Consider the following 20,340-nt stretch of genomic DNA (forward strand, 5'->3'; position numbering starts at 1 on the left):
TCCTGAAGACAGAGTGCTCATGGTTCCTCAAAAAGTTACTGCAATTCTACAAGTTAATTGCCTTTTTTTTAGTTTGTTTTGTGCAGTTCTGCACTGGTCTTGGAATTCTTTCTCCTCTGATCATTTTGTTGCATTATGTGTTCTAGGCATGCCTTTGTTAGTATTCATCTCTTTCTCTCACAGTTTGAAGATAATGTGTCCTGCTTCTTATCTGTTCCTCAGTACATTCTCAATCTCATGAGAACATTTCCTTATATCCATGCTCTCATTCTGTATGTTCTGGTTCTGTACCATAATTTTACTGACTTTCCATTTCTGTTTGGACAAGGAAAAAGGGAAAAAAAAAAGAACAAAAAAACCCACTGGATTTTTCTGAAACACAGTGTAGTTGTATTTTATGATGTCAGCAGTTTTAATGTCCTCTAATAATAGTTCCAAGTCTTTTCTCAAGATGTATCACACCACATGAATAATTTAAACTAAATTTTGAAATTAACTCCTTAGGGAATTATTTAGTGGATTAGGATATGATTATGCATAATTTGAGTAACATCAGTTTCTGCCTTGGAAAGGAGTTAGGGGAAGGGAAACCTGGAAATCAGAACTCAGTGGGAAGAATCTTAGGAAAATTCAGGTTGGGACAGGCCTCAGGAGCTCACTTAGTTCAATCTCCTGCTTAGAGCAGGATAAGCTACAAGGGCAGGCCAGGTCACTTCGATTTTTGTCTGATCTTGGAACCCTTCAAGAATGGAGTCTGCACAACCTCCTTGGGCTTGACTGCCCTTTTTGTGAAGATACCTCTCTGCAAGAACCTGAGTTGCTTCAGTTCCTACATGCCCAACAATTCAGTGTGATTTCTCTTTTCATTGCCAAGGACTGCTGCCCCCTGCAAAAACTGCCAGCAGATACAAATATTGCACTCTAGTACTGTTTTTCCATGTGCTTTTCATCTTCAGTGCTGTTCCAAAACAGATCTGGTGATTTAAACTGCTGTAGGGCTGTTTTAACAGAAGTGAAAACAGGTGGGAGCTGGTATAGAATTAGCTTGTCCTGTAGGCATTGAATGTGACAAAAGAACAACTATTTCTTGAATTCCTAATAGTCCTCACTTGTCAAATTTTTTGTAGCATTCCCACCTGCTGCTGCCCAAGCTCCATCATGAACCCTTTATTTTGTTCTGCACAGGTTCCCTCTGGGCAGTCACACCTTCTAGCATTGTTGCAGGTTCTGTCTATGCCCAGCTCACAGACTTACCACCCTTTGCTCCTTCTATTGGAATTAAACTCCCCACCCAACCTTTCTCAACCAGGATCAGTTTGGTACAGAAATATTAAGATCGTATGTTTCCTTGCAGATTAGTAGTGAGAACCCCAGTCACAGTTTTTCTGTTCAGCATAACTCCCTCCTCAACTTTTTACTTTAGCTCACTGTTGCAGAGATATCTGACCCCATGTGACACTGCTGTATTGCTTTTTTTCCTAAAATTTTCATACCAAGCTATGGCAAAACCCTGCATTTATTACTAAAAATAAAATATTGAAGTAAAAGTATGTCACATACATTCAGGGGCTTTTCCTTTCCTCCTTGAGAGGCCTTAGTTAACCCAATTGAAATAAATAGAAATTGTTCCACTAGATCTGAATAAAACTGGTTATGTTACAAGTGTCCATGTTAGTTTTCTTTTACTTCTTTTAGAGGCTATTCCCACCCCTTTTTTCTCTCAATAAATTCTATAAATTTTCCTATATTTGTCTTCTTTTAAATTTTAAAAGTGTAAAGTGTGAGGAGAGACAGAGTAAAAGACATCACAGATCTGTATTGTTAGCATACCAACAAAATCTTAACAATATAGGAAAACAATGAAAAAGTATTGCTTGTTATTGTATTTTAGACATGTATCACAAATTACTATGGCTTTGGGTCAGTTAATTTCAACTTTGAACCTTATAAGTTTGATTTAGAGAATGAGCAGAGTAACTTCAGGTAGAGGACAGGCAAGGCAGCCAGAAGGGTATTGCAAAAGCATAACACTATCGAGGAATAAAATTATACCTTTGAAGTGCAATGCCATTAATATAAAAAAAAAATTACTGACAATTACAACAGAGGAAAACTAGTCTTTTAAAAGTTACTGTTTCAGAAAATGAAACAGAAGAAAGTTATTTCTGCTTAACTACTGTGAAGACCTGTAGTTTAAAAAACATTTGTATTGCTTTATATTGTAAGAGAATCAAATTATAAAAGTTTTCATCAACTAAGATATGTTAATATAAATGACGTGAAATGATTCTCTAGGCAGAAAACAACAATGAAATTCACTTATTCCTAGTGCCACACTCACACTGGGTTTTTTAAAGGAGATGAAAGGATAGCTTGACTCTGCTTATGATGCATTATACCTGAACTCTAATATGGAGAGGGAACATCTTTTCACACACATGCCTAAGTTTGCATGTCTCATTTGCTTACAGCAGTCAAATAATGAAAGAAATTCTTCACTTTGTGAATCCAAGATTAAATTCTAAATTGCACCATCTGAGAACTAATTTTATGATCATGATCTCCAGCTTTCAATCAGCCAGGCTTTCAAAAAAAAAAAAAAAGGTTTTTCAGGAAAGAAAACATGTTACAGTTTCTGATATGATGATACAATATCCATACTGGAAAGTGTCTCTTGTCTCTTCCATTGTTACCTTTTGTTATTTTCATGTGACTTAAGGAGGCCTCCCTTAAACTTTCCATTTACTGTGGATATTGCATCCTACAAATATTCAGAAGCCGGGAAAGTTTATGGGCTTCAGATTGCTAAGTGTAAGTTGGACTACATGATGCCTCTGGTAGTATGATATCTGAAAAGTCACATTAAAATATGATCCATCAGTTTAACTAAAACGAGGTCAAAAAAACCCCAGGATTGTCCTTTTATATTCTTCCTGTCATTTATGTTACAAGGCACAAAGGGTGCAATGAAATCAAAAGTCTGTCTATATCTAGCATAATAAACATGGTTTTATATTTCAGATGCAAAGAGGAGGCACAACCCAAGGTCTTGAAGCAGATGAAAGGCAAAATTTCAGCTCACACACAAAGGTCACATACTGTCAGTCTTATGAAGAAAACTTCAGATCCAGAGTAACACAGAGTCAGAGCTTGGGGAATGATACACACACTCTGCAAATACACACCTGCACTGAAGCTATAGTGAGGATAAGAGGAACAGCCTCGTCTGTGTCTCACCCCAATCCCACAGGATAACTCGGGAGGGAGAGCAGAGCAGGAAGGAAAATGCAGGCTACAGGTCTGGGAATCATGACAGCAGAGAGATGGATGTTTTTAGAGCAGGAATTGCTTCTCTGAAGCCAGGGATTTACAGCTATAGAAAAAGACATCTGAAAGATTCCTTCATAAGATATTAGTAGATAATTTAAGGTAGTGATTAAATGACAAAAAATCTTCCCTATTGAGAGCCATCTAAAAAAGCTCAGCAACTGGCTTTTGAAACCAGTGTTGTGAAGGAGGTATTTCCTTAAAAACATCATGGTTTTCTTTAATCTTCAGTAGACCATGAAAAGTCATAACTGTACTAGGAACGTATTTAATATTGAGCTAATAACACGTAATCTAAATATCTATTACAATTAAATCACATAGTAACAAATAAAGCGATTTTAGAGTTCTGCTAGCACTTTGCTTTCCATTGTATGGAAAGACAAATATCTGTCATCTATGCCTAACTATCATTTACAAAATTCTCACCCTCCCTTCCTTGCACTTAGAACCTCCAGAAAATAGAGATCACTAGAACACTACCTCTTTGAGAAGAATTATGGAGTTAACAAGCCTGAGGATGCAACTTCTGAGAAAGGAAGAAAATATAGGACTCACTGGCCAATGTTATGTCTTGTCAAACATCTCTCCTTGACCATACAAAGGAGCGGGGGAAAGGAAGATGAACCGGGGGCATGCACGAGGTGCGGGGGAGGGCAGGCGACGGCGGGGTAGGGGCTCTGGCTGGGGAGATGCCCGGGGGACCGAAAAGGAGGCAGGGAAGGAGTTTCAGGCTACGAGCGCGGCTCGTTCCTACCCGCGGAGCGCGTCCTGCTGTCCTCGCCTGCGGACCCGGCCGGCGGCGCTCCCGGCCCCGCGCTCCCGGTGCGCGGCGGCGGCGAAGGTGCCGCCCGCTCCTCCCAGAGCGTGGAGCGCCGGCGGATGCTGCTCCTGTCGCCCGACCAGGCAGCGCCAGGCCGTCCAGAGCCACCGACGCCTCCCCAGCCTGCGGCCATCCCGGCGGGAAGGGGCGCGGGACGGGCTGCCGGGGAGGGGCAGGGCCCGGGTCCTCGGCGGGCAAAGGCTTCAACCGCGGAAACTCCTCCTTCTGCCCTCCCCAGCCTGCCCTGCCGCCGCGGGGGACACGGCGGTGCCAGAGGCGGCTACACCTCACTCTCACCCTGGGCTGTGAGCTGCTGATTGCCATGCCGCTGCTTGTGCCAGCATCCCTCGTGCAGACAGCCGCTGCTGCACCCTGGTCCTGGGGAGGGTGAAGGGAACTGGGAGACACAGGTGGAAATATCCAGGGGCAGTGAGTGCCAGTGAAAATGAGAAATCGGATTTTTCACATCTAGCATCCCAAACTGCCAGGCTACAGTTTGGGGTGTTAAATGTGAAAAATCCAACTTCCTGCTACTGCTTGTAGAACAGCAGCAGTGTCTGCTTATGGTAACTAGGAAGATAAATGCTCTGGTGTTTGCAGAATGCTCTTGGTGTAAGAATGAGCACTCTTATCTCCAGGGATTGTATTCTAGGGGCTTTTTAATGTTTTGGCGTTTCCTGCTTACTGAGTACTGTCTAGGTCATGTGAAGACACTGTATATTCTAAAAAAAACAACAAACCATCCACCAAACAAGTCCAGAACTAATCAGAATGGATACACAAACGAGACTAAACTCCTGTTGGTCAGCTCTGCCAGTACTGACGATTAAAACAGAAATATTAATGGAATGGTGTTGTAGCTCCTTGTGCCAATGACAGTGACATGTATGACAGCTGAACAGTCTCACAAGCAAAATACTGAAAGATTTCTAAACGACTGCTTAATAATGCTTTTATAGATCTTTGTCAGTTGTATTTAGTATTCCATTAAAAATTCAGGCAAATTTTAGATTATTAGCTTTTTAGATCCACTGTAAGCCACTTTTACCTTCAGAATAGTCGTTTAATGGCAGTAGGGTTTTTTGTGCTTCAATATTGTTTTGTAGAACAGCACTTCAAAAATGTGCTTGTGCCAACAAACATTTTAATGATTTCTCCTATTTATGTTTCTAAGATACAGCAAATAAGCGACATCCTGCACTAAGTGATTATTTCAGACACGAAACCAAGTTTTGTTACATCTAATTCCCCAAGTTTTTGAAGATAAAGGAAGTTTTTTGAAGTTAAAGTCATATCTGACTAACTTAGCAGAAAGTATTTCCAATTTACATTTCTGTAAATAATTGTGCATCTAGAATTGAGGAAAAGAAAAAATCTTTTTGTGCCTCTGCACAACAAACACACCACAATTCATTTATGACAAAACACTGCTGGGAATTACTATCATGACCTAACCAATTCTACTGATACAATGTAAATTACAGTCAAGAGCTCTGACTAGAAACACAACCTCCCAGTTAAAGTCACAGGAACGAGAATGAGGTTTATTAACTTCCAGAAAAATATCTGGTTTGCATAGCAGAGATTGCTCCTTTACATAAAAGGGTTATTGGTAAATTAGCACGATTCTTTCAGCTGTATACATTCCTCATGTTCCACGTGAGCTTTAATAAGCTATCCCCAGAAATTGGCTGCATCCAAGCTTGACTTAATGTTGTGCATATTTTCTCGACGTTGTTTGGTGTAAATATTTGCCTCCCCTTTTTGCAGCCGCTGTTTCAGAGCAGACTTTTGCTGTTTGGTCAGTTGTCGCTTTATCTTCTGTTTCACCAGCTCCTACAAACAAACACACAATTTGGAATCAAAACTCCTTTAAATCATTTAGCACATGACCTGACAACAGAACTTTTTCAGGACCAACATGAACATTCATGATATTCACCTTGACTGGAGAAATGATCAACAAAGTTTTTCCTTGTGAGAAAATCATAAAATGGCTCAGCTGACTGAAAAAGGAGATTCTCTGGTATGTACAAGGTCTGGACGGAGTGCTGTGTGTGTGCTACACCCTCAGGACTCACAGCACCTAAAGGGGTACGGGCTTATCTGTGCTATTATCTTCTGAGTTATAATAAATAGCATTTTAAATCCTTTTTCATTTTAAAATTAAACTTCAAGTGTGTTTCTTACAGAGATGCTAAAGGACCCACACCTCTCAGTGCAGAACACAGGCCTTCCACCAAAATGTAAAAGCTGGTAATATTGTAGAACATTCCATGTCCAGCAGTAATTATTTGCTTTGTGTTGTTTTTTTTAGCACCCTGATTATTCTGAAGTTTAGATATGCCCCTAAATATGACTGATTCTACTGGAAAACAACAACTCTAACACAAGTGTGGCTAAGAGAAACGGGAAGTTAGCGATTTACAATCCCTCCTCCAGTTTTCCCATTCAATCAAACTGAAGTAGTTCTATGAAATTTCATCTGTTATTTGCACCTCTGCCTCATTCTGAGTTCTGCTCTCCATTGTGATGGCAGTATCTACCCGTAACAAAAACGAAGCCAGGATTTGGTAGACTGTGGCATGGTCCTAACTCAAGTTGCCACACTGATGCCAAGTGTGGCACACACTTGCGTATTTTTTCTTGGAAGAAAAAGAGAAATCAAATTACTTTCATCTGTTTTATCATGGTGGAATCATATTGTGCTGGGAACCTGCTAGAATAAATTCTGCAAGGCAGACACCATTATGACATGTAATCTAATGTAAATTCACCAAATTCTATGCTGAACTGCAGCACTTGGTGGAAACACTCACTAGTCTTTCCATCATCACAACCTACATATGTTGCAAAATTCTCGGTGCTAAGGTAGACATATCACCTACTGCCTAGTCTGGGGTTGAAGAAAAGCACATTAAATTCTGCTGAAAACGTCCTGATTTATGTAATTCAGAAGGTCAAATTCAAATTGCCAAAGAGATTGCTGTTGAATGAGAGTTCACAGAAATCTTTCAGAAAAGAATGTGAAGAAATCTCTAAGAAGACAGGTGAGAAAGGCCAAATTAAACCTAGACTCAAGTATCCAGGTTCAAAATAAAAAATATTAATCGTGGTTAGCAACAGAAATGGATTAACTGATACTGTTAGTGAATTAACATACATTAATATAAATTAGTTATTGGGTAAATGAGAGTTGTTAATGTTGATATGGAGCTTCAGTGAGAGACCAAAAAGCAAAATATGAAGGAGAGTGCTGGAAATCACTCCCTGTAAACCGTATCAATCCTATTTTTCTGCAGGAATGGAAAGACAAACTGGAGAGGTAGATGGTAACAGTGTTTTTAAAGATGATTAATACCAGAGTACATTTTCAGAAACAGGTACTAACAGCTATGTGCAATTTAAGGTGGTCTGAGGGTAAACTAGATGACAGCATAACAAAATAATACTTACTGGAGGAATGGTTGAACAGCTCCCAACGCTTCTGACTGATGTGATGCTCTTAGTCCTTGTTCTGTGCCCAGCAACGGGAACGATGCACTCTTCATTACTGAAACAAACAAATCAATGTGTTATTCCATTAGCAAGATAAACATCCTTTGCCTTTATAAGCACCATGTTTGAGTCTTCACTTTCTGGGCTACAACTTGAAAACTCGCAACAGAACATGCAAGTGCTACAAAGTGTTTCTATTTTAAATAATCACATTGGTTGTCCAAGACAGGCACTTTGTGAAAGGAAGAATTTGTAGCACAACAGCCACATAAATATAGAGCACAAGAAGAGAAACCTCAGGGCACTAAAACGCTTTAGATCCTGCACAGTGTTTTGACAATCACTTAACTGAAGTGCAAAAGCAAATGAGGAGGAGTATCAGTTTGATCTCTGTATCCACATACAAGGTGGGCTGGCAAACTCAGGAAACAGATTTTCACATACAAGGGGTTAGTCTGAAGGCAAGCAGGAATTTCTAAGTTTGTCAGGAAAGGAATTAAAATCCAGAACAACACACAGTATAATATAGTTGAATGACAGACTGCAAGGAGCTTGTTCTTAATAACTTCAGGTGAGTGAGCAGCGGAACATTTGCCTTTGACACAAATATTTGAATTACACACTTACTCATAAAAGGTCTTTAGAAGTAATATTTTAACATCAAGAACTACTTCACTATCAATATTAGCTGAAATGAAGAAATAGGGGGAAAAATCCACCACAGAAAATAGGCTGGTCTATGAAGTGCAAGACCTATTTTCTCATTAGATACTACAACACAGCTGGACAATCATTATACCAATAGGAAAGGTATTCACAGCAGTATTTTCAAAATAAATTAAGTTTTTAGTCTTCAGTTTAAACAAGGACAGCTGAAGAGCAGTTCTTCTTGAGCTGCTTGAAAGATTTACATTTTTGGGGGGAAGATCCACGCTCCTAGACAGTAAATGTGAATCTTTACCTGTAATGCCTGAATTCCTCATTTAAAGCTGATGAGTTGACCAGCTCAGGGCACTCGTCTTCGTTCTCCTTACCCTCACAGCACCCTCCTTGACCTGCCTGATCTTCCAGTTCACCAGCATTTTCAGTTAATCTTTTGCCCTTAGAGGAAGTAATTGCAGAACTCTCTGCATCTTCACTGGACTTCCATGGCACAGCTGGCCCTTCAGCTTTTTCCAAGGCTGAACTCAACTCTGCCATATTCAGTGTTTGTGTATTTTCACTGCTTTCAGCTGCATCAGCCTCTTCCTCACTGCTGCTCACAGTATTGTCAGAGGCTCTGCTTTCAGTGAAATCACCCATTTCACATGTGAAGTCTTCACTGTTTTCTTCATCTTTGCTGAAGAACCTGAGCTCCTTCTCAGCATCTTCTGCAAGTTCTAACACCTCTGTGTTGTCATCCTCGTCAGAACTTGCGGGGTAAAGCAGTTCACCATCTTCCTGCATCTCCTTTGCATAGCCACTGGCAGCAATCTCTTTATCAAGAGAACACTCTCTCCTGTGAAAGAGGAATGTTTTCTTTTAATATGCTAAATTCAATAAACCAAGTTACCAATATACTACATTTTGGATTTAAAATCCTAATCAAGCTAGACTAAAATTACCCACACTATCAATAAAGAAGATATACTCTGTTGAAACACACAAAACACCACGTGATGGTGCTGAGCTTTAGATAAAGTACTAACTTAGAATGTAATCTGAGAGAAGAAAACTCTCCAGAAGATGATTCTATCTCCACAACCTGCATTTATGTTTGGTTTTTTTTACAGGAAATCATTTTACTTTAGCAGGAATAACATTTGGATTTAAGTTCAAATCATGCTTAAGCAAACAGATTAATAAAGGGTCTGACATACGAAGGCTGATTACAATGTGAAATTCCTTAGGAAAAGTGCTCAGGATGAAATAAAACTGTTTTCATTGCAACAGTTTCCATCTTAAAATGAGTGAAAAATCAGTTAACTTTTCAGAAGGAGCAAAAGACATTAGGAAGAAATGTTTAAATGTAATAATGCCTGAGGAGGCAGTCACCCTATTTACAAGCATTTTAAAAATAGTTATAAATGGAAACCCAAGTTAAGCCTCAATATATTAGAATTGTCAAACAGGCTGATTCTGCATCACTGTTAAAATTTCCTGGACATTTAACATTTGGATCAAGATTTCAGATTGATGTCTCTTCCTTGGTTGCAAGAAAATAAAGAAGGCAGCAGAGGATTTTAAAGCACACTTTAGCTTTAGAAAACCACTTACAGTAACTTGGGAGAAAACACAACAGAAATGACAAAAATGTAACTTAAAATTGCACAGTTGGGCCTATTTTTATTTTTTTTTTTTATTTCTCCCACAGGCATCTCTCACAGGCATCCATTTTTCTCAGAAAACCAACACTACTGCCATAAGTAGAACAATTCAAACACATCTGGTCATTTCTACCTGATGTCTTTGAATGTTGGGAAGAGCTCGCTCTCGTAGTTGAAGCGTTTCTTGAAGAACTCCCTAATACAGTTAACATCTCTGTCAAAATACCTGTAAAAAATACAGAATTGTACAAATTAAAAATCAGTGAAGGCTATTGCAATGAGAAGCATGGTTTTATTTGAAAATTATTCCTATTAGTGATCCCAAGTGAAAAGGCTAGGAAGAGAAACTGGATGCAGTTTATTTCTGAGCATTTCTTAACAGAACAATATTATTATCTCTGAGAAGCAATTAATCATGTATTTATTCTGCAGAAACATTTCTCCTCATTCTTTGTTGGGAACATTACTTGTGCTTGCAGAAAAGGATTCAGGAAAAGACTTATGGAAACAAGTCATGGTTGACTGTTTGCTGTCACCAACATTTGTCAGATTGACCTCGAAAACACATTTAAATCTAAACCTACCATTCAGCATTTGCATGCGATGTTGACATCATCTGAGGGAAATCTATCAAAGTGGCATGGTCGTCATTATCCAAGATGAGATTAAACTCATTGAAATCCCCATGGATCAGACCATGATTGGCAAGTTTTACAATCAGATCCATTAATTCACTGTAGACAGCAGCAGGATCTTCCATTTGGTGCACCTGGCACCTGAAAAGTTAAATAAAATATTCTGAACCTTGAAAGACCTAATTTAAAAATACAAATAAAGTACATAAAATACATCTGACAGAATGCCAGGGTAATTCAAGTCAAAAGGGCCCTCAGGTCTCTCTGGTCCAGCATCCTCCTCAAAGCTGAGTCAAATCAGAGACAGACCAAAGCTGAGGGCTTTGTTTAGTTAGGATAGAAAACTTCCAGTTATGGAGAGAGCCTGTGAAACCTTCCCAAGCAACCTGTGCCACTGCCCCTCTGTCCTCAAGAGGAGAGAACACCTCCTTACACCCTGGCTAAACCTCATCTAAACTCACACTCACTGTCTCCCATGGAGCACTGCTGTCATAATGCATTACGTAAATAACAGGGCAGCAAACTTTTTCTCCTGTTTTAGGTAATCTTATCATGTCAGTAGAACCTAAGTCTTCTTGCACTGAAATTCAAATAGGCCATTGCATTTTCTTTTATAAAATCAGATTTTCTAGATCATGTTAGGAAAAGAAGAAAAAGTGAACTTCCACTGCAGACTTCCACAAGAACTTGGTGTTCCACACAATGGATGTGGAATTATTAAACAAATGAAGGTGGGGAGACAAAACACAATCAAGTCTTTTCCACATTACTCTTCAACTGTTATACTTTGGAATTAATTCCCTCTTGATTAAACTTCAGATCTTGAATACTATACAGGAGCGTGGGCTGGTTTGTTCTATTACTAAACACTTTAAATCTTGGGATCGGATCTGGGTTATTGTATATTGTATGAAACAGACAGGCCTTTTGCATTCAAAACCAAACCAACCCTTCACGTACAAACCTCAATAATATTTACTGTTTTTAAAGCTTGGAAAACTCAAGAAAAATAATCTTTCTCAAAGGTGCAAAACCAGATTATACATTGTATTCTCTATAAACAGAGCAGAAGTTCTACAACAGTGAGTTACAAACTCAACTGAATTAAGACAGTAAGGATCACAAACTGGAGCTCAGAACATGACAGATATTATATCCAATACTCTGTATATAAAGTAACATTTAGAATGTGCAATTTCTGTGTATAAAACAAGGAAAAACCCTAACCCTGTTACTTTTCCTAGGGTTGTTAGGGTCCCTGTAACACAGAGAGTTCAAGCTTCACTACTTACAAAGGATATCCATCAACAAGTTCCATAACAACAGCATGCCTGTTGTAGTCTATGGGCTTTGGAACAGGAAATTCTCTGTCGTGCAAAGCCTGGAAAGAGAAAACACACTGAAAACTTAAAATTAAATAGTTAAGAAAATATTACATATACTGACAAACGCACATCTAAGATAAGCAGTACATATCACTATGATAGCAGCATATATTGCCCCAATCACATGCTTAAGAAGGAGAACAGCCTCACAGCCATTTGAACTTTCACTGCCAAGAAAAATAAAATTCCTAAGTTTAGACACTGAGTGGACTGCCCAAGGTTTAATAACACTGCATCTGGAAGAAAACCACAACAGGGTGGAGAAATGACAGAACCTTATCCAGTACATTAGCTGGAGAAATCAGCAGCAGATAACTGGAAATAGGGTGTTGGGCATTAGAAAAGAATTCTACATCAAGCTGCTGCCAATACACTCCTGCCTGACTAGTCAACCTATACTCAGTTGCTGTAAAAACAAAAAGTTCATTCTTAAATAGTAATAATCAGCATTATACCACACTTAAAATTAACCAAAGGTGGCTCATAATATTTTGAAGCTCTCCTGTTTGCCTTTTCTAGCACAAATTTAGTCATTCACTCAATCCAGTCAACTTTTTAATGGGTTCATTCTCTTTTTACTCATTCTGTTGTTACCAGTGAACTTTTCTAAGATAGAAACTTTTCTAAGATAGAGTCCTAAGCTAAAGCAACATAAATACAGTTTTTGTTGCTTAAGTATTATACTATTACTGTTTTTCAGCACTCAATTAATCCTGCCCCAACCCTCTGCCCAGGGAAACGGACCCCCACAATTACATTCCTACGAGTTCTGACCACACAAGGTTTTACCAGTTGGACCACCTGGACCAATACAGAAGTTCTAAATTATGGTGTCAGTTCTCTCTTTCTCTGTTCAGGCCACTGAGAGAATCCATCATGGTTCTTTTTCAGAACAACAAGAAAATCATATTTTATGTATATATTACTCTTGGATAGCACAGAAGGAGAAAGGAAAACTAGTTTTTTATTAATAATTAATTTTCAGCTATCATCTTTCATCACTATACAATATCTGTGGTTTTTTAAAGCAGGTAAAAAACCACAGAATTCAAGAGTAGCAGTATATGCTTGGAAATGAAATCTTTTCTCACAGCGCAGAACTAAGTATGCCTTTTTAGATCAAAACACCAGTTTTGATCTGAAAGATTTCTCAACAGCACAGCAACAAGTGAAAGCTTGGTAAAATAAAAAATAGATTAATTTTAAAAAATGACAGCTGTTTCCTAGTTCATGCAATAAACTTGAAAGGGAAAACTGCAGAATTGGTGATATATAGATTGCCTTACCATAAATAATGATGTAAATTTGAAATTCTCTCATGGCACCTGATTCTGTTCCATGTTATTTCCATGGCAAAGCTTATTTTTGGCACTGGGAAGTGTACAAAGCATGTAGCATTGAAAGTTTCTGAAATGTGTACTTTAAGTCCATTAGGGGAAAGAAAAAATGAAGCACAAATCCTACCAGCACTGCAAACACAAACTGATGAAAAGACAGCCTGAGAGGCATCTTCCAGTGTGTCCCACCACTGCTGGCACTGTGTGAGTGGCCACCTACCTTCATGTAGGCAAACTCTTTCATTGCTGCTATCCGGGACAAGTACAGCCAGGACATTTTGTGCCTGTGCTTGTGGTAGTCACGTTTGTTTTTCAGGTTGCGGAAGGAGGTTCTCCCCAGCCGGTGCAATTTCAGTGCAAACTGTTGCTCCTCTTCGTTGGCAACAATATAAATATCTAGAAGACATTTATCTTCAGCACAGATCTAAGAAATGAATGATATCTAACAAGCCAGCCAAAAAAGTGCAGTGAAAGTTTGTTACCTCACTCCTCACTGATCCTGACACAAAAGTTCTACCAGAGTTCGCAAAGGCAGCTAATTACATTGTGTGTATAAGAGATCTGAACATGAAGAAATTACTGTTTAAGAGTTCATGGTACTCCAATAGAGAAAATGCTGATGGGATCTGAAGCATCTTTCAGTGTTCTGGTGTTCTTAGCCACACCCTGGAACAGCTTCTCCTTCCTGCTGAGTGGACAGACAACTCAAGGAACCAGATCCTTTAATTTAAAGTGTTAACAAATACCCTAAATTTAATTTCTAGCATTTGTCCCAAATAATCCCATTCTCCAATTACGAAAGTCACATTCTGTGTCAAAATACATGCACATAAGAGGAACCAAGATAGTGTTCCAATAATTTTGAGCCTACTTTACTTTATTACCTTATTTTTACATGGGATGAAAAAGCTGAAATTATTTTTTAGTTAAATGGTTTGAAACTCTTCACAAAGCACAACACAAGCAGCACCTGTCTGCAAAGTACCTTTTTAAACGATGAACTAAGAAACAGACAAAATGGGCAAAGTGCAACTACACTTTTGTGCAAAAATACTCAAATGTAGCCTCACACAGCAGTTGAACATGCTATGTTCAAATACATCTTGGTGTCTGACAGATTAACTGATCTGCCTAACCAGAGGAGAGCTCCCCTAGTTTCTAGCAAAATATTTGCAATATTGCAGATGTGTTTGCTTAAAAAAATTATTAAAAATGTTATTTTAATTTACCTGATTCTTTGCCAACACCCATCTGGTTTCCCAGAGAATTGATGACTTGTCGGGAAGAGAGAGTTTTGAGAGCCAGGTAATCATATCCTGCATTAGTTAACCGATAACCCTGGACAGCTATGAAAAAAATAAACCACATTTCACTCCTTATTATGCATACATCATATTTAAAGTAAGTCTCAATTTAGTCTTGTTTCTTGTTTCCTAAAATACATAACACCCATATAATATTTCACCCCTTGGCTCTTATCAGCCCAATTCAACTGAATGGTGGAGATGTTTAAATTGGATTGGAGCAATCCTCAGTCCTCTGAAGAACTGGGACAAAAGGGAGAGGTATTTCCCATATACTTCCCTGCTGTGTTTTCAGGGCCAAATCCAACTAAAAGGGTGAAGGGAAGGGGGAAAGGCCTGCACAACTTTGTCACACGGCAGATAATAAAAACTGCTTCAGCAGCTGTTCCTGAGGTGGTGAAATGTCCAAGTCTGTTCCAGAACTGTGAGGATATCATTTCAGTTGATTCCTATATGCACTTGATTGTGATGTGATGATTCTTTTTACCTTATCCTGAACAAAAAAGAATCTTTTTTCTGCCTGTCACCTCTACAGCTACAAACAGACATAGCAGACACAGCATCTGGTGCTGCACAAACCCACATTCCCAGGCTAAGTCCAAGAGATGGGAAAGCAAACACTCTGGTCACTCCTACATGCCAACCTGCTGGGCAGGTACCACTGTGAGGCACTGGGGACAGGATGAGAAAGGGACTCCAACACAAAATTCAAACTCACTTTTAGTTCGTTCATAAGCCAGAAGTTTGTGCTTCGCCAACTCTCTCAAAATTTTATTACAGCCACCATGTTTAAGGCTGGCAATGGAAGCAATTAAGCTAGTAGGAACTATTTCATGGTTCTTCATGCCCATTTCCACCTAAAAGAAAATTAAAACCAGATTTGTCAGCCCTGTGTTCAACAATGAAGTATCAGATCTCACTCAAGAGTAAAATCCCTTTTCAAGGATGCAATTTTTAAAGACTATAGACTTTGAGACTTCGTTTTCTAAGTTTTAAGACTTAACAAACGTTTCCGTTTGCCTCACTGCTCCTTGGCAGCTTACGTACAACAACCCACCCTGGAAAGTTCTTCAGTGCCAGCCACAACATGAGTGGCTGATTAGATTTTAGTCCCAGTCACGGGTAGCACAGAGAGCGGAGGCGCTGGTGATGCTGCCTCACCGTGATGGGTCTGCGATCATCCGGCCATCCTCAGGGACCACCCGAGCATATCCAGGGGATCCACCGGCCATCTCCAGCGACCCCACAGGCATCCCAGGGACCCTCCTGGGCATCCCCAGAAAACTCCCGAGCGTCCCCACGGACCCCCTGCCCTTCCCGATCCTCCCCAGCCGGGCGGCCGAAGGAAACACCGGCCCGAACCGGGCTCTCCCCAGCAGAACAGGCCAGCGCGGAGCCCCAGCGGCACCACAGGCGGGCCCCTCCCGCCGCCAGCTGCGACACCGCCCGGCCCGGCCCGGCCCGGCCCGGCCCCGCTGCCCGTGCCCGCTCACCGCGGTCAGCACTCTGAAGTGCTCTCGGGACAGGTACCGCAGCATCACCACGTTCAGCTTCCCCATGGCCGCAGAGGAGCAGGGACGAGAAAAAGAGGAAAAGGAGAAAGAATATCAGGAAAACGACGAGGAGAAGGATGAGGAGGAGGGTGAGGAGAAGGAGAGCGGGCCGCACAGGCGCAGCAGAGCTCTGGGTAGGTCCTGGCAGCTGCGTGCGCTCCCGCGCTCCGCCAGGTTCCAGTGCGCTCCAGGTGCGCTCCGCCTCTCAGCGAGCGGGGATCAGAACCAGAAAGCAGCGAGATTCTGCTCGGAGCTCGGCGGGAGTCCGTCCATCCCTCCCTCCCGCAGCGGAGTTATTTGTCCCGCCCGTACAGCTGCCAGGACCCGTTGCCCTGAGGAGTCCTTCCCCCTCGTCACGTGACGCTGTGGGACCGTGTGGAATGAGGGAGTGGCGGTGTGTGTCCGGGTGGAAAAGAGCTGTCTTTTCGGGAGGATAACCCGGTGATGCAAACACATATAAACACGAATCCAGGCGTTTTGGCAAGCTGATGTGGAGAAAAAGCTCTTTGGTCTTCATTTACACTTTTATAGCAAATATTTCACTAGGAGAAAGTGAAGAATATTAACGTTCCACCACTTCAACCCTTGTAAAAGCAAGTTCTGAATGCCAAAATGTCAATGCTTGTTGCAGTTTCCTTCACGTTAACGTACCAGAACTGCATCCAGCATATTTTTTTCCTCTTCCTTTTTTTTTTCTTCCTTTTCCCCACTACTTTATATAGGAAAATAAGAATGAAAGAAAATTCTAATTTCCCTCAGCCAGTCATCTGCGTTCAACTGTCTGTTCAGCTATTTTGAAAAATGAAGAAAAAACCCAAACAAGAAAACCTAAAGAGCAGAAGACAGCCAGGTGCACATATTGTGAACAAAGATCCATATTTATGATCTGTGATCTCTCAGTCTTACATCCCTTAGACTACGTATTTGCTCGTTATAATTTCCATCCTTTATTGTGGTTTGTAAATCTTAGAGAATATATAATTGTTATAGATTACAGGCAAAATTAATTTTATCTGTCTTTGTTTTTATCTGCCTGGTAATGCCATGGTCAGTACACTCCGACAAGTCCATTTTATGGACACACAACAGGAAATAGGCTGAACTGCATCCTCCAAAACACTTTGATTTTGGCCCAATTCCTCATCAAGCTGACACAAAACAACCGTTCACCTTCTCCAGGCACATTTAGTAGCAAACAAAGACCTTTTTTTTCTACCCTTTACTAGTTTTTTTTTTTTTAAGAACCTTCGGCTTTCCTGCCTTGCTCTCATTCTAGACCCATGAACTGAAAAGATCCTGTCACTGATTTTGGCAAAGATTTTGCCCGCTGTTCAGAAGGGGAAGAAAGAGAAACTTCCAGCTTCAGTAGACAGGGAAATGAAGACGTGAGGCTTGGTGTCCTTGTGCAGCTTTCCATTATGAATTTATTACCTTTGTCTATATTTTCCATTATAATCTGACTGCCTGAAGAACCAGTAAATAAATTCTGTGTTCCTGATATTTCACTATTCCACTTGCCAACAGAAGTAGAAAGAATCCCAAAGAATCCACAGTTGTGTAGATATAAATTATTCCAAATTATTCTGCAGGGATCTGTTTTCTTCTAAGGCTGTGAAATCTCCAGGAAGAGGAGATCCAATCATTACAGTCAAACTTATTGATTGCATTCTAGAAATAGAAAATGCTATGGGAAATAACTTTCTCTCCTTCAGAATTTAATGAACACTTGTTTTGCTTTGCATGACTGTAATTCTGAAAAGATTACAATATAAACTGCTCTTTCATGTACAGGAATTTATGTGTGAACTTATGAAAAAAGAACCAAACACCAAGCAAAAAAACAAACAAAAAAAACCCACAACCCCGACCCCAAAAAAACCCCCAACAAACCAACAAAACACCCAAACCACTCAAAATAATAATAAAAAAAGGAAAGTAATTAAAACTAAACCCCAGCACTTCACAGCAAACACAGCACTTTGATTTAAAATTTCTGACTTGGCTGGAACACGTTGTGTGAATGCTGAGTGTTAAAAGCAGACATCTGATCTCCAGAGAAAATAATTAAATGGTTACTTTTTCCTTTAAGTAGAAACTGTCTGGATGCTTAAGGAGAATGTATCCCATCTGATCCACAACTCAGGGATGTAAAGTTGTGAAGTCTGGTGGCATGTTCCACAAATTCACAGATTACTTGGGCCACACTGTACTGCAAGTACACAGTGGTTTGATGTTTTCAAGTGAGAGTAAATTTAGGTAAAAGCAGAAGTAAAGTGAAACTCAACTGCATTGTGTGTTGTAAAACCCAGCATGCTTCATACTCTGTAAAGAAAACATAAATTTTGACTATGTTGAGCGTTTCATTCTGTAAGAGCCCTTGCTGACTTATGGTAAGATATGTGTTCCGGTTTGGCCAAATTTAGAAATACATCCTCTGAGAGAAGGCACAACCACCCCTCCCCCACCAGGTTCTGGGAAAAAATAAATTTTCCTCGAAGGAAAGTGAAGGAGATAAAAGTATTTATTTAACAAACACACGGGAAAGGAAAATAATGCTAAATAATAAAATCTCTCGCTGTGAAGAAAAACCTGGGAAAGTGTTAGAGTCCTCCCTTTGCTCTCCTTGGAGCTGGGGCTTGGGCCAGGGCCAGGCCCTCTGTGCTCGGTGGAAAGTCCTCCCAATGTGTTCTGATATTGAAGCAGTCCAGCAGAAAAGGGAGAAAATCCGAAATTCCAGGGAAGGAAAAGCAAAGTTCAACTCTCAGTCTCTCTCCGGAGAAAAGGAACTGAACAACTGGCCAAAAGCTGACTGGGAAGCAGCAATCCAGGTGCCTCCTCACTCCCCTGTGGCAGCTGGGAAAAAAACGCTATCTCTGTGTGACCTTGAACAAGCTGCAAACTGCTTTGAAGAAGTTTTGCTCAGTTTTTCCTTCCCCCTCTCAGGCTCAGTTTAGAGGCATAGAAAGGCACAAAGTTAATTTCTGGGCATAGAGCAGCGACATGGGATACACATCATAAAGTCACCCCAGGACAATATGAAACAGGTCAATGGAACAAATATTTTAACAAATATTTTGAGGTTGGTTTTTTTTCCTTTTGAGAAAGGGAAATGGAAAGATCACAGCATCCTGAAGGCTAGAACAGGTAACACAGACTTATCCTCACACCAGTCATGTTGGCAACTCCTTCAGTAGTTTTGCCAGCCAGATCTGGGGCAAACAGGAGCAGGCTGAAGAAATCCAGCCAGGCAGACAGCTACAGTCCCATTCATCAGTCCTGGAAAAAGCATTCCAGAGCTTGGCATCTGTGCTCCGATGCTTGCCAAGCACATCCCAGGAGTGGCCACGTGGGTGTTGGCTTTCACAGCAGAGAAACAGAAGGAAAGGAGGAGATCTGTGTGAGCCACAGTGTGAGCAGTGGGGAGCACGCTGGCATAGTCCTGTGAATTGGGAGGGTAAGAGCTGGAAAACTCGTGGGTTGGGATAAAGACAATGTAATAGGGAAAGCAAAGGCTGCACACATAAGCAAAGCAAAATAAGGAATTAATACCCAGCTTCCCATGGCTGGGCAGGTGTTCAGCCATCCCCAGCAGAGCAGGGTCCCATCATAAATCACGGCAACTTGGGAGAACAAATGCCATCACTCCAAATGTCCCCTGCTTACTTCTTCTTCCCCCATTTTATACTCTCAGTCTGAAGCCATATGGTCCGGAATATCCCTTCGGTCAGTGTGGGTCACCTGTCCTGGCTGTCCCATGTACCCCCAGTCCTTCACCAGTGTGGTAGTAAGAAAAGAAGGAAATGCCTTGGCTCTGTGCAAGCCCTGCTTAGCAAAAACATCTGTGTATTATCAGCCCTGAGTTCAGCACAGGTCAAAAACACAGCCCCATGCCAGCCCTTGGGAAGAAAATTAACTCTACCCCAAAACCAGCACAGAGGTGCAGGGCAGAAACTGTGGAGATGGTCCCCTTGTTGATCCCCAATGGATCCTGTCAGTGCCTGGCAGCAGGGAAAGGGCAGGGAGCAGCTGGCAGCGCCCACGCTGCACCAGTGCCTCACCAGAACTGGTCTGCAGGGAAAAAAGAGCAGAACAGGAACAGCCAAACCCAAGCACAGTTCAGTGAATCTTTATTAGTGAAATTCACAGACCTCACCCCAGCGGGAGGGCTCTGC

At 40.8% G+C, this 20,340-nt stretch overlaps 1 protein-coding gene across 2 annotated transcripts; it reads right to left on the reverse strand.

Annotated features, from left to right (window-relative positions):
- Window positions 1–5,667: 5,667 nt before the first annotated feature.
- RIOK2 (RIO kinase 2) lies at window positions 5,668–16,462 on the reverse strand. 2 transcript variants are annotated; one of them, XM_042021495.1, is made up of 11 exons: window positions 16,379–16,462; window positions 16,109–16,166; window positions 15,334–15,472; window positions 14,541–14,657; window positions 13,532–13,707; window positions 11,882–11,970; window positions 10,539–10,730; window positions 10,088–10,180; window positions 8,610–9,146; window positions 7,607–7,703; window positions 5,668–5,986 (listed from the first exon to the last, which is right to left on the reverse strand). In XM_042021495.1, exons 2-11 carry the CDS (start codon window positions 16,151–16,153, stop codon window positions 5,825–5,827), a joined length of 1,647 nt encoding a protein of 548 aa, XP_041877429.1. In that variant the 5' UTR covers window positions 16,154–16,166; window positions 16,379–16,462; the 3' UTR covers window positions 5,668–5,824. The 2 variants fall into 2 exon arrangements, with proteins under 2 accessions (XP_041877429.1, XP_041877428.1); XM_042021494.1 differs by lacking the exon at window positions 16,379–16,462 and having other exon boundaries at window positions 16,109–16,349.
- Window positions 16,463–20,340: the final 3,878 nt, after the last annotated feature.

This window comes from Corvus kubaryi, unplaced genomic scaffold (genome assembly GCF_017639235.1).
Source record: "Corvus kubaryi isolate FWS band 111438036 unplaced genomic scaffold, C.kubaryi_AGA036_p1.0 37148, whole genome shotgun sequence".
Classification (NCBI taxonomy): domain Eukaryota; kingdom Metazoa; phylum Chordata; class Aves; order Passeriformes; family Corvidae; genus Corvus; species Corvus kubaryi.